The following is a 14,481-nucleotide window of genomic DNA, read 5'->3' on the forward strand; positions in this document are numbered from 1 at the left end:
GGAAAATTTAAAAATAACTTGCAAATATAGGTGGAATATCCTATAAAACCAGAGAAACTGTCTATAGCAAATTAGGCATCAGAAAGAAAATAAAACCATTTTTATGAAGTATAGAAAATTCTATCACTGTTTGTATTTATAAAATGCTATAAAAGCTCTATAGACACAGTGTTTTCTCAAAAAATATATACACTTATGCATATTTTAAATATTACAAAAACAATCTAACGGTTGCCTTTATGGTTTTAAATGAAGTACAAAAAATTATTGTCAATATACAAAATTAATAAATAAATTATTAAACTGCTAGCAGCTATATTAAGAGCAATAAAAAATAGAATACTTAATGTATACTTTAATCACTAGCAAAATCAGCTTCCCTTTAGGCAAATATTGCTGAAGTCATAATTCTTTCCTGATTTCTTTTTAAAGACATTTCAGAAACATTAAAACAAAAAAGAGAAGCTTAGACTGAAGGAAATTGGACAGGGTATCAAGAAACAGAGGTCTGATTCCTGGTTCACAAAATTATTCTGTGTGGCTCCAGGCAAGTCATTTACAACTCTCAATTCCTTAGCTCATTTCCTAGTGATGGAGTGGAAACCAAGAATGTCTCTAAGGAGCCTTCCTTAGTTCTGGGAAGCAAACACTTTGTTTAAAATGAATACTGTTACCTGAGCCTATTATGATCATAAAACATCTTTAAGAGAGGAAACAGAAGACTCATCTCTAAGAGCTATAAATAAGAAACAAAAATGGCAAAAAGACTATACCTTTAGGTTTTGGGGTCTTGTGAATTTGTTGAGAAGTGCAGTCTGAATGAGCTCCCACCGGCTCCCTGCAGTTCGCTCACCATTCTTTTAGGAAAAAGAATAACAAGATCAAACTATTCCAAGTTATTTTGCATTACAGAATCAGAAGTCAAACAAGTTAAGTATCAAAACATGTTTCAGGGACTAAAATAATCTTCACTTTTTCTTACCTCATCTTCTACAGGGTACAAATTTTGTTCAGAACAAGGCATTTTAACATGCTTATTATCCCACAAATCTTTATAATGTGTTGGAAAAGGTTTGGGAACTTCTCCTGCTCGTAAAAGATCTACCTGAAATAGAGGGTAAATAGGAAAATTTTAAGAGTATAAACTCTAAGCACTTCTTCTATAAAATAATCCACAGAAAGAAGCTAAAGTAAATGCATTGTAAATTCATAGACCGGTTCCCAGGCAAGAAACCTCAAAAGTTCTCTTCAGCTGTTGTCACTCCTCTCCTCTTATCAGCTTCCAAGAGACCATGCCCTGTATCTCCATCCCATCTAGGTGCTAAGCCCTCATCATTCTTTGCCTGAATTGCTGCCTAAAGCCTCCACACTCTCTCCCTAAATCCAAGTGTCCCAGACACACTCATTCCTCCATAAAACCCTTATCCCCACTTTGGAATAACATTATCTTTTGAAAGTATTCCCAGTTTTCTAATTCATTTTAGATAAGTCAGATTTTTTTAAATATAGCAAATTCAAGTGCATGTCTATATATATGCCTATCTACATACTAATATTTCTTTTCTCTTTTTAATACCAGAAATACCAATTACCTCCTCCTCACATTTTTTTAATCTGGTTAAACCCTTATTCTCATCTTTATAGCTGGGCTCAATTTTAATTTTTCATTACCAAATCTTTAGAAACTCTTTAAAAGGCAGTTCATTTCCTCATTTTATTAGATCATAATCATGCTAGGAAAAAGTGGAAGAAAAGATAGTTCCAGCTATAGTCTGGATCTGGAGTGTCCCCCTAGTGGCCCATGTACTAAATGCTTATTCCAAGCCCACGCTATTTGCAAGTAATGGAAGGAACCATTTCCTAGTGAAAGGAAGTTAAGTCCCTGGTGGTGGTGGGTGGGGGGACTGTCCTTGAATAGGATTTTGGAATCCTGGCCTCTTCCCTCTTACCTTCTGCTTCCAGGACGCATAAGGTGAACAGACCCTCTACCATGTACTCCCACTTTAACATACCATGCCACCAAAGGCCCATAGTGCAATGGGGCCAAGTAACCACAGACCAAAACTTCCAACACTATGACCAAAATAAACCTTTCCTCATTATAAATTGATCAACCAACATAATTCTCAAAAAAGGAACAGCTTATAGAAAGGAAGACTGTCAAACAAGCAGCTTCATAAAAACATATGCAATTTAAGAGAAATAAATTTGTAAGCCATCGACATAGGTGATCATTAAAGCCACAAGGGTAGATGAGACCACCCAGGAAGAAGAGGACATATGAAAATGCCCAGAGGAATTCTAATAGCACTGACTGGTCATACATAGAAGATAAAACAAGAAGTAACCTAAGAACTGGCTAAGAAGGTAGAAAGAACACTGGGATTACACCGTGTCATAGAAGCTTAAGGATGAGAATATTCCAGGAAGCAGAAAAAAGGTCTACAGTCAAATGTGACTGAGTTATTAATTTTTCTGAAAGTACTTTTCACCCTCATAAGGTACCAATGGTGATTTTGTCAAGTTTTTCCCCCTCATTTGAGGAAACAGAATAGGTACTACTTCAGCTTTAAACAAAACTATATATATATATATATATATATATATATATATTTATATATATATATAGTGTATGTTCATACTCATACACAAAAGTGTATGTTTATAGATATTTAAGCACAAGTATTATATCCTTGCAATTTCAAATTACCATATATCTAAAGCTAATTAGCTTCATCAAATTCTGTAGCTATTAACATATGCCACTTTAGAAATGTAACTAAGAACTATGTATTAAAGAACTAAGTTTTTTTGTTCTTGTCCTTTTTCTTGGGGCAGGGGATTGGCTTATTTCACTTAGCATGATACTCTCCAGCAGAAATGGTTTTAACAACAACAACAAAAAAAAAAAAAAAAAACATTGCAATGACAATCGCAAGTAAGGGACAGACAAGGCACAACAGGAATTCAGAAGGGACAGAGTGACTTCCAGTTTGAGGGTTATTCTGCCTCACTGTATTAACCATTGTTCTTGATAATATTCCACACTTCCTTGATTTTCCATTAAAAAACTATTTTTATATATGTATAACATATGCACATATAATATGTACATTGCCATATTCAGAATAATGAATCTAGAAGAAAACACAAATTTTAAGCTCTGGCAATAGGACTAAGAGATACCAGATCTTTACACAGTAATTTTCAACAAAGCAAACTTAATGTCATATACACTTTTTGGGGGGTGCTAGTCCCTGTGAAATCTACAAAGACTGACTAAAAATCAGATGAATATTTAAAACTATTCAATGAGAGATAGAAACCTTCTAAAACTGGATTATTTGCAATGGTTACAGAATTCACTAACTAAATATTACCAAACTGCACATTTAAAATGAGTCAAATTCATATACCTCATTAAATTTTTTAAAAACCCACAGAAAGTATGAAAGAAGTTAAGTAGGAGCTAGGGTAAGCAGCAAATGAGGTATGACTGCTTAACAGATACAGGGTTTCTGTTTGGAAAATGAAAAAGTTCTGGAAATAGGCAGTAGTGATGGTTGTGTGACACTATAAATGTACTTAATGTCACTGAATTGTACACTTAAAAATGGTTAAAATGCTAAGTTTTATGTTATGTATGTCTTACCATAATTTTTACAAAAGTGAGATTGGCTTTAGAGATGTTAAGTTTGGTACCTGTGAGGCAGTGATAGACATGTATAGAAGAGCCTAAACCTTATGAGGACAAAACTGGAGAATGTACTCAACTATGTACAATTTTGAATTTTGGGGTCTAACCTAGTAACTAAAATGTAGTGTTAATAAATACTGACAACTGAATTTAAAAAGAAAAAAAAAACGAACTTTCATAAAAACCCTGAAAATTTCAATTTCATCATTAAAAATTCAAATTCATCATTAGCTGACTATTCATGATTCATCTGGCTGATTTGTGAAGTGCCCTATTATTAAGTAAGCTACCATTCATCTCTTCATTCTGTAGACTTCTCAGTATTTCATATTTGCAAAAAAAGAGAACTTTCTATGCCTTGGTCTGTTTTATATTAATAAATATCACAATAAATCAGAACTTCCAGTCCTCTCTCCTCGTGGGTAAGAGGGGATACTCACCCGAATAGTTACAGTGTGATTGGCAGATGGCCTCAAGAGAGGTAGCCGGATTCCACACTGAGGCATCCTTCTCATCTCCTCAATAGGAGTTCCAAGCCACTTCTTATCTGGAGAAAGGTGAGGTGGAACGTATTTAAGGATCTTCCTTTCTGTTCTCTGATGTTTGACTTCACACTGTTCTTTTCTAGGGTCAAGACAAACGTATGCAGCCACAAATTATTTATTGTTCCCCTGAATACAAAAGTACAAAATTTTAGCCAGAATGTTATTGTTTAAAAAGTGCATTAACCTTGCTCTAGCACTTCAGTTTGTTTTACACTTACAAGGCAACAGAAAACCTTATAAAGCTTATATTAAAATTCCTTCCTCAGACAGATAAATCATCTTCTAAAAACAGAAATGAGCCATGGTTCATAGTATTAGCCACTTCTCATCTTTACACAGTAATTTTCAACAAAGCGAACTTAATGTCATATGCTAGAAAATTGAGATCATATAAAATCATTGGCAGATTTTAAAATTCAATATGGAATAGTGACAAAAACATAAGCTTTATAATCAGACATGCATGGAATTAAATCCCACTACCACCACTCAGATTACATGATTTCAGTGACTTTTCTAATGCAAATCAGGTTTCTCATTTATAAAGCGAGTACAATAATTTCTGCCTGTCAGAACATTAGAGAAAGTATAATATATAATGGCCTAGAAAAATGGCTAACAGTCACCACTATCAATCTAATATTTTCATGTTCCAATAATTCCCATATATTCCATAAAGAAATTCATGAAAATAAAAATCTGACTGCCAACATTTATTATATCTTATTTTCTATTTCTTGCCATTTTAAAATTTAGAGTCTAGGATTAAATTTAGCATGAATATTTAATAAGAAACACAACCATTACTTTATTCTACTATAAATCTTGACTTTGTTAAACTCCCTTATGAAATTTTAAAACACATACTATTAGAAAGATGCTCCTTATGGGGAAAAAGAATTACCTTCTATCTTCTGCTTTAGGCATTCTCATAAAATGATCAGTGATTTTAGAATCCTTTTTTCCATGCTGCTTGGAATTTTTGCATTCTACATTAAGGCTAGAAGTATTTCCAGGTGGCCTGGTATTTAAATCACTCATCCCAGTGCGATTCTCTCCTCCTTCAAATTGAAAATGTAATCTAATTTCACCTCCCTTATTAGAGTGCCGTTTCCTAAGTTCACTGTCAGCTTCTCTTGCTTGGAACCTTGAAGGTTTATTTGTTGTTTGGGAGGAACTACCATCTTCTTGTTCATCAAAACCTGGACTTGTCTCTTCATCTGCTTCTGAGTCTTGACAACTATTTTTGGAATTATCTACATCCATCGGTGACTCTGGTTCGCTCTCCTTCTCAAATGGAGAATTTCCTAGGCTACTTTCTTTTCTACTCAACTTGCTGTCATTTTTGGGTCCAGTTCCAACATCTTCAGAGCCAACATCTGACAATGGGCTCTCTGGTACCACATCTATCTCCTCCTGCTGACAACCTGCAGAGTCTTCTACAGGATGGCAAGTCTTGCTACACTTCTGGTGGTTTCTGGCATCTCTGGCCTGCTCATCTTCTAAAGTCTGTTTTGCATTTGCAAGCTTTGCAGGCGTCAGAAATTGTTGATTATCTCTATCTTCTTCACTATCTGTGTCACTGTGATCATCAGTTTGGGGTGACTGATTGATGTTAGCATTACTATACTGCTCTGGTACCAGAGTCACTGTTGAATGTTCACTTCCCAAAAGCTGCTCTGTATGTTTCCCTTCATTATGCCACTTAACCAGAGTTGCAGTCTGATGTTGGTTCAAATATTGAGTGCTTTTTTCAATGGGTGATTTATCATGACTTAGCTGAGAAACATTTTCTAATTTTTCCACATTATGTTGGTAAAAGTTATCTTTTTGTACAGAACTCATCATGGATTCTATCCTTGTATTGTTATTTTCTTTACTACACAAACTACAAGAGAACAGAAAGAACTAAATTGAATTTATGATACAAAAAGTTTCCTAATCAACCACATCCCTACAATGTCATATCCATAAGTATATTTGTGAATACATGAACACACAGCATGTTCTTTCATTACTGTTTGTACATGTGCCTATAATTCCCTTCCCCAGCTGTGTGCTTGACAAACACCTATCCTTTCTTCAAATCATAAACTTCACTCACCTTCTTATGTAGTTGTCCCTCAAGGCTTAAGCATAAAGATGATTCTTTTTTATTTCTTCTCTATATTAACCACCACTCATATCTTTTCTTGCTCATACACTTACTGTGGCATTTCTCACATGAGTCAGCATTACGTGTTTTTGTGTCTGTAACTACCATTACAAGATAAGTATTTTAAAGGAAGGGACTAAGGGCTGGGGTTGTAGCTCAGTAGAGCACTTACCTCACATATGTGAAACACTGGGTTCAATTCTCAGCACCGCAAATAAATAAATGAATAAAATAAAGGTCCATCAACAAAAACTTTTTAAATAAATAAATAAAGTAAGTAAGGGACTATTCCTTTTTTGGGTTGTATTGTAGGTGAATAAAAAATGAGAAAGCACAGAAATAAGAGAAAATATGAAGTAAGATAAAACCCCACACTATATAATTCATTTCTCCATATAAGCATGTCTCTATACCTTTCTGATTCAGCTGTCTTGATTCCTTTAGTGTCCATCCAACTGGTAATAGTCTTTTGTTTGATAACTTTAAGAAAGAAAAAAAAGTACAAAATTAATGTACAGCCATACCTTCCTTCAAATAGAAAAAATATACAGCCTATTATATTTATAAAACATATATTTTAAAAAATATACATATGGCATTTTTTTAGGTTCTATGAGCTAAACAAAGATCTTCTTTCACCCTCAAGTATTGAGAGAGAAGTTATGGACAAACATACTAATATTAATGGCAAAGGATAGAAAGTGACTGGCCCCAAAAAGAGTTGGTATCGCTCAATGTGTAAGAATACAGGCTCTGGAATCAGAAAATCTGGATTCAGATGCTGATTCTCCCACTGTTTTCCTGTGCGATCTTGTGAAGGACAATTTCTCTTTGTCTCAAATTCCTTAGCTATAAAACATACTAGCAGTGTTTTTCATGGTGTTAATGTGAGGTTTAAATAAACTAATAATAATCTATATAAAGCGTATAGGTGCCACTCAGTATATGCCCAGTAAATGTTAGTTCTAAATTATCATTTTTATTATTAATACTTCTTTTGGTACTAGGGATTGAACATAGGAGTGTTTTAATACTGAGCCACATCTTCAGTCCTCTTTATTTTTTATTTGGAGACAGAGACTCACTAAGGTTGCTAAGGCTGGCCTTGAACTTGCAATCCTCCTGTCTGTCTCCAAGTAGTTGGAATTATAGGTGTATACCATCATGCCTGGCAATTATCTTTATTATTTAAAATGGTTTTAATTAAGAAGATATTTCCAGGAAAAAGACTACAGCAAGAAATAGGAGTAAGTGGGATAATTGTTAAGATCTCTGGAAAGAGCTAATACTTAACTTCTGCCTTTAAGAAAAAACATGAATTCACAAAAAGTAAAAAATCATAAGCAAAGGCACCAATGGCATAAAAAAAAAGAAAACAACACACAATAGAGTCAAAAAGTCAGCTAAGACAGTATCACCGAAGACCATACTCACAAAGAGAAGTATAAGAAAGTGCTAAAAGTCACACTGTGATTCCAAAATTCAAATCTAGGAAGCTCACAGCCAGCCTGAAGGACAAATACGCAGGCAAAAAGGCAGAGCCTACGACAAAAAACAGTGAGAAAGCTCCTGGTGTAGGTTAGTAGTTCTCAAATCAGGAGGCTAGCAATAAATGGATCCAAGGGCCACATCCTACTAAACCTACTGAATCAGAATCTGTATATGAGTATGATGGAGGCTGAGGGGAATCTGTAATTGTTTCAAAAAGTGATTTTGATGACCAACTAGACTGAAGAATTACTGGCCAAGGAGCAAAACAAATCTCAGTAAGAGTGGTAAAATGTAGGAGAATCATTACAGACTTCATAATGTGAGAGAAATTAAACGTGGCACTAAACTCTAAGCTTGAAAGGATTGAAAGATTGTGACAGCATTAAGTAGAAATGTGGATTATAAAAGAATTGAGATTGGGGGGAAATATGATTAGGTCAATTCTGCACATACTAAATTTGAGGTACCAAGGAGATAACTTGATAGAAATGACCAGAAGTCAATAGCTATTGATCAGATCAAGTACAAGAGATGCACTATAAATCAAAACAAGTAATATTTTATATAATCATTAGAAATAAGTGTGCTTATGGGAGTTCATAACCCACTTGAATCTAATATATGAAATACGATATGTCAAGAGCTTTGTAATGTTTTGAACAACCAATTAAAAAAAAAGAAATAAGTGTGCTTTCAAAATTTAACATACTATACATGGATTAAATGTATATAACATTTTAGTATAAAAATAAAACCTGAAGTATTCTCAACCACTTTCTAAACTGCACCTTAAATCAGACTCTTTCTTATTTTCATACATCTTCTCAAACACCATATAATATGAGCAAAACAGATGCAGGCTCAAATAACAAATATCACTGTTTATCACTGAGATAATGGCATAAGTTAAATACATTTGAGACTTAGGAAAAAATTCAAATTCAAGTATTCTAATGTCATACAATTTATACCTGCCATGAAAGTATCTGAGTACCATATATTATACTTCCTACAAAATACTAATAGTTCAACTAGTAAAAAATCATTATTTTTTAGTTTTATCATAAAAAGTAATTATATGCAGTTAATATTTCTTGTTAAATACCACTACTTCAGTGATTTTATTTTGAATTTCTACAGCATATTAAGCTTCAAAGAAAAATTAATTTTAGTAAGCAGGCCCATTGGTACATGCCTTTTATCCCAGCAACTCAGGAGGCTAAAGCAGGAGGATTGCAAGCTCAAGGCCAGCCTCAGCAACTTAGTAAGATGCTCCCAAAAATAAATAAATAAAAAATAAAAAGGACTGGGATGTAGCTCAGTGGTAGAGCATCCGAGTTCGACCCTCAGTCCAAAAAAAGGAATTTGATTCTGAGACTTTTTCTACAGTTCTATCTTTTCTATTGAATTTCACTTTACAGGTTAAGCATCCCTGATCTGAAAATCCAAAATGCTCTGAAATCTGAAACTTTCTGAGCATCAAGCACTGATTTTAGAGAATTTCAGATTTTGGATTTTGGATTAGGGGTGCTCAATCGCTAACATCTACACAAATATTTTAAAATCTGAAAAACTCAAATCTGAACACTCCTGGTTCCAAGCATTTCAGATAAGGGACACTCAACCTATACCAAACACAGCAAGTACAGTTCAGAAAATCCTCAAATTGCAAACCAGCAGTGTACAAAGCATTCATTTTTGAGTCAGGTTAGGATTTAAAACACTTTTTTTCCATAAATGTTACAGTTAAATATAAGGACTCATTGGTTAGGCTCCTCCACTACACATGGAGCTCAGCACTGTACTGATAAGTCCACAGAACCTAAAGACTGCAAACTTTATTTCATGAAAAACCATGAGTTGTATACCAGTGAAGTTGAGAAAGAGAGCTAGGGCTCTCTCCTGTAGCCCTAACAAGGAGAATGTGTTCTCTCTCTAGCTAGGGCTTCTGATTATGATTCCTGAAGTCTGAGAAAAGGATGAAGAAGGAAAGGCAAGAGATGAGGAATCAATATTTCTTGTTAACATTCCTCAGTCCTTGTTTGGTATCCAGAGAAAGGGCTTCCCTACTTCTCTTTCCAATACCACCACTTTTGGCTTCCAAAGGTTTCTTTTCCAACATATCACAAGACTGTTTCAGAGCTCTCGCTCTCTTACTTCTGAAGTAAACATAAAATGATGATTCCCCAAATTCTGGGAAATTTCTTTCATTTAACTAGAAATAATCACAGCAACAAAAATAAATAAGGAAAAAGTACATAATGTAAAATCAATCCTGGACTGAGACCTTTGTTCAGTCACTAGCATCACCTATGCCAAGTTTTTTTCAGCTTCAAATTGAATTAACAACTACTACTTCCAAGGGTTATGTGAATCATTAAGATTACAAAAATTAGAGAAAATATTAAATGTCCAGCCTCACAACACAGATACGCAAGAAATATATTTATTCTTAACACTTCTATTCAATCTTTTTTTTTACTGAGATCAGTAGTTCTCCAACTTTATTATGAATTTGAACCATTCACATTTACTCTCATCAGTAACATCAATCAGTAACAAGTGTATTTCAATGACATTATTCAATAAGCACCTATAGATAGAAGCAAAAGGTACAAAATGCACTAAAATTCAGCTGCATTTCAAAGGAACACCCCACTTCCACAAAGTTTCCCATAGCAATGCAAGTACATAAATCACCCCCCAGAATGTGAACAGCAAGCTAACTTCTCTGCCTAAATACAGATTATCTGATTTCAATCAATATAAGACATATCCAGGAAGAAAAATAATACTAAATATTAATTTTTCTACTCCACCTACTCCTTCTAGTATAAATAACTATGTACCAACTTCCTAAAAGAACCCTAAAATTCAAATGACATAAACTTAGAATTTCAATAATCTGTTAATTGGTGTTCTGTATATAGAAAACATCACACATGTGAAGAATTAATGATTCTTCTTCTATAAAAACTCAAGATCCAAACAATAAAAAATGACTGCCCTGGAGGATCAAAGTCAGCCTCAATAACTAGAGATGCACTAAGCAAATCCGTGAGACCCTGTTTCTAAATAAAATATAACAAAGGGCTGGGGATGTGGCTCAGTGGTCAAGTGCCCCTGAGTTCAATCCCTAGTACAAAAAAACAAATTAAAAAAATGCATATATGAATGACTGCCCCAACTCCTACCAACAACTAACTCCTCCTTACCACGCAAATAAAGTTGACAGGACCACAAATTACCCAGTCACACAAGTCAAATATATTACCTGTTGTTCACCATCAGTTCTCCCTCCTCCATACCAAGTTCTCTGAAATCTACATGCTAAATTTTAAGTCCATTCCTTCCTTATATTCCTTAAATATATTACTCATCGGGTGACTGTTATGTGTCTCCAACAACTTGTCTCCCTAAATTTACAGTCTTGACTTTCTCTAATCCAGTGTTTTATAAACTACAAAAAAGTAGCATATTTTGATGAAATACAAGAATGCATCATAAATAGTGAGGGTATTATTTTATGAAATATTTGTTTTCAGTTATAAATACAGCATATGTACCAGGTTATATGTATATTACTGTGTGCCAAATAATTTTATACTGTGTGGGTTGTAGTAAAAAAAAAAGTCCAAAAGCCATTGTTTATATCACCTTTTCTAAAATATTAACAAAATGTCATTTCTCTGCTTAAAAGCTTATTCACAGACTCCCATTAACCACAGAATCAAATTTAAATTCCTTAACATGGTACTCAAGTTTGAGTACTCAACAATCTCACCTGACAGTGCTGTTATCCTTTAGTGTGTGCTGTTTCCTTTGCCTACATATTTTCTCTCCCCTTCATTTATATAGATAATCCTGCTCATCCTTCAAGACTTAAATCTGCTCCCCATTGCCTCCAAGTCCTAAGACACCCAAGTGTACAGAAAACTGTCTGACCTTTGCCCAGCCTCTTAAAACTGTTGACTACTGCATTCTTTTTGAAACACTCTCTTCTTTGCATGACACTACACAAGCTTGGTTTTCCTCCTACTTCTGTGACCATTTTTTTTTTCAGTCTTCCCTTAAAATGTTGGTGTTTCTAAGTGTTCTGTCCTTATTCACCTTTACATTTTCTATATATTTAAATGATATCTAAATGATTCACATAAGCTTCCATAGCCCTCTTTATTCCAAGAACTCTCAATTTCTCCACCACACATGTACTACTTCTGAGGAATATAAGTATCCCATTCTCTCCTGAATTCATCTACTTCTCCTTCTTTGGCGCCCATATCCAAGTGTAAGGTTAAAATATCTTCCCCCTAGAACACCTTAACTCTCTGGGCCTCCACTTGTGTTTCCAACCATTTTTTGTTTTCCACATGAACTATAGGGACCGTTCAACAAACAATTCTGTAATAGCTCCTCATTGTCATTAAACTTCAAAATCTTTAGTAGTATTTACTACATCCCAGTAAAGTATGATCTGATTTTCTCCAACTTGCTGCACCCCTTCTCTCACTACTCTCCCATTAACTCTCCACACTAGTTGCACTCCTGAAACACCTCCTTATTACCTCTTCATCTAGGAAACTGTATACAATTGTTAGTCCTCAAAGTAAGCATAGTGTCTTCCGGAGGACTGTTTTTGAGCCCATAAACTAGGTTAAGTACACCTGCCTTCTACCAAAACAATCTGTCCCTCACATATCAAAACATTCACTACCTTTTGTTATATGTATTATCTTGTCTATTGTCTATCTCTCCTGACAGATTTTAGGGTATGAAAGCAGAGAACAAGTTCCTTGTGTTCAACACTATGCCAGAGACAAGCACAACAGTAGTTAAGACTAGGGACTGGGGTTATAGCTCAGTGGTAGAGAGCTTGCCTAGCATGCATGTTAGGCACTAGGTTTGATCCTCAGCATCACATAAAAATAAATAAATAAAATGAAGATACTGTGTCCATCAACAACTAAAAAAAATATTTTTAAAAAAGTAACTGAAATTTTAAAAAAATTCAGTAGATGCTAAATTCTTATTCAAGGATTTTAAACTATTGAGTAAAAATTACATTTTTACATTATAAGCTTTTTTTTTTTTTTTTTTTTTTTTTTTAGCAATTACAGACATCTGAAAAGAAGTGGCTGCATATAAGGACCTAGTGAAAAAACAAGTTAAAGCCAGTAATAATTCATTTTAGCTAGTGAATCATAATGCCATAGAAACAACTATAAAATTAAGCTGTTTATTCTTAAGTTTTTTCCTCTCCTTGAAGAGAAGCAAAAAAACAGAAAATTAACTTTACAAAATAAATATTACAGCTTTTTGCCTTTACAGAATTAGTTGCTGTTTAAAATAAATATAACTATCAGAGCCATATCAAAGTGTGTAATTGACTTATTTTCTTTATATTTGTTGTGTTATTAACTTTTGAATTATACTTGCCTTTCTAAACCCATACATTCCAACAAGATACTCCGTCGCCAATTAAAATTCTGCATTGTTTAATACATTTTTGGTAGCAAATGAGAGCAACTCAATTTGGACTTGCTAAGGAAATTGTAAAGTTAATTATGAATATATAAGTACATAAATAAAGCTGAGCCACAGGATCAACTAGGGAAAAAAAAAAAAGTAACTGAGACTAAAAAATCTGGACCCTGGGTCCCAGAATCCGAAGGAGGGAAGTTGCAACAGCTTTTTTTTTTTTTTTTTTTTTTTCCATCTACAGGCTGAAGCGTCCTACTGCTATGCTACTCAACTAGATGCCAATAAAGGCAATTTCTCCATCAAATCTGAGAAAAGAAAACAGGGGGTCTCCGGCCATTTTCCGCCCTGTAACTGTCCATCAAGATTTCTCACAACAACAAGCGGATCCGGGAAAAATGCGGCCCCCGCCTCCTCCACTGGTGGCATTGGTAGTTGAGCGAGCGAAGCTCGGAGTGATGCATATAAGACCAGGTTAGAGTGACAGGAGCCCCGGGTCCTCGGACTCAAAACAGAGAAGGTTTGGACCGAGGCGAAGGACAAAAGATTTTTATTTCCCCACGTACCAAGCGAGGTGGCGCCGCCTCTGTGCGGTCCCGCCCGCCCAGGGACGCAGCCTGGAGAGGACGGTGGGACCCTGAACTGTACAGGAGCGTCCTTGGGGTCGAGGACGCGCCTTTGCCTGCCGGGGAAGCTCCGGGAATCCAAGGCAGCCGGTGGAGAAGTTGTAGCGGCGCCCCAGCGGGGTCGCTTGGTGCAGGGCTCACAGCCGGGGCCCGCACTCATGCTTGGGACCCACAGCGCACAGTCCCCGGGCCGGCCGGGGAGGAGACCTCATTCACTAACCCTGAGAGGGACGGACTGCGCCTCCTTCTCGGCGCCTCCCCGCACCATTCCCTCTCTGCCGCTGCCTGCTTCTGCAGTTGCTGGTTCGCCGGCGTTGGAGTCAAGCCCTATTGCAGAAGCTTGCCTTCCTTCTTTCCGCAGGTATCTCAGCCTCAGATCGCTCTGCTTGGATTCCGACTTCGTTCACTTTCCCACTACCGGAAGTCTGCCGTCAGGTGCTCCCGATTTCCGGGGTGTACACAGCCGTAAAACGGAAGTGTGGTGCTTAA

At 35.6% G+C, this 14,481-nt stretch overlaps 1 protein-coding gene across 2 annotated transcripts in view; it reads right to left on the minus strand.

Moving 5' to 3' along the window:
* PARG (poly(ADP-ribose) glycohydrolase) overlaps positions 1-14,421 on the minus strand; it is a 119,749-nt gene extending 105,328 nt beyond the window's left edge. Inside the window, exons 1-6 of one of the 2 annotated variants that reach the window (XM_081268837.1) lie at positions 14,213-14,421; positions 6,811-6,877; positions 5,147-6,130; positions 4,138-4,321; positions 983-1,105; positions 774-857 (exon numbers count right to left, since the gene is read on the minus strand). In XM_081268837.1, the coding sequence (XP_081124963.1) occupies positions 774-857; positions 983-1,105; positions 4,138-4,321; positions 5,147-6,130; positions 6,811-6,848 (1,413 nt within the window). In that variant the 5' untranslated portion in view covers positions 6,849-6,877; positions 14,213-14,421. Of the gene's footprint in view, positions 1-773; positions 858-982; positions 1,106-4,137; positions 4,322-5,146; positions 6,131-6,810; positions 6,878-13,932 lie in introns of both variants that reach the window. The other variant, XM_081268836.1, reaches the window with a different exon arrangement.
* Positions 14,422-14,481: the final 60 nt, after the last annotated feature.

Source organism: Spermophilus citellus (assembly GCF_964194105.1).
Source record: "Spermophilus citellus genome assembly, chromosome: 15".
NCBI lineage: Eukaryota > Metazoa > Chordata > Mammalia > Rodentia > Sciuridae > Spermophilus > Spermophilus citellus.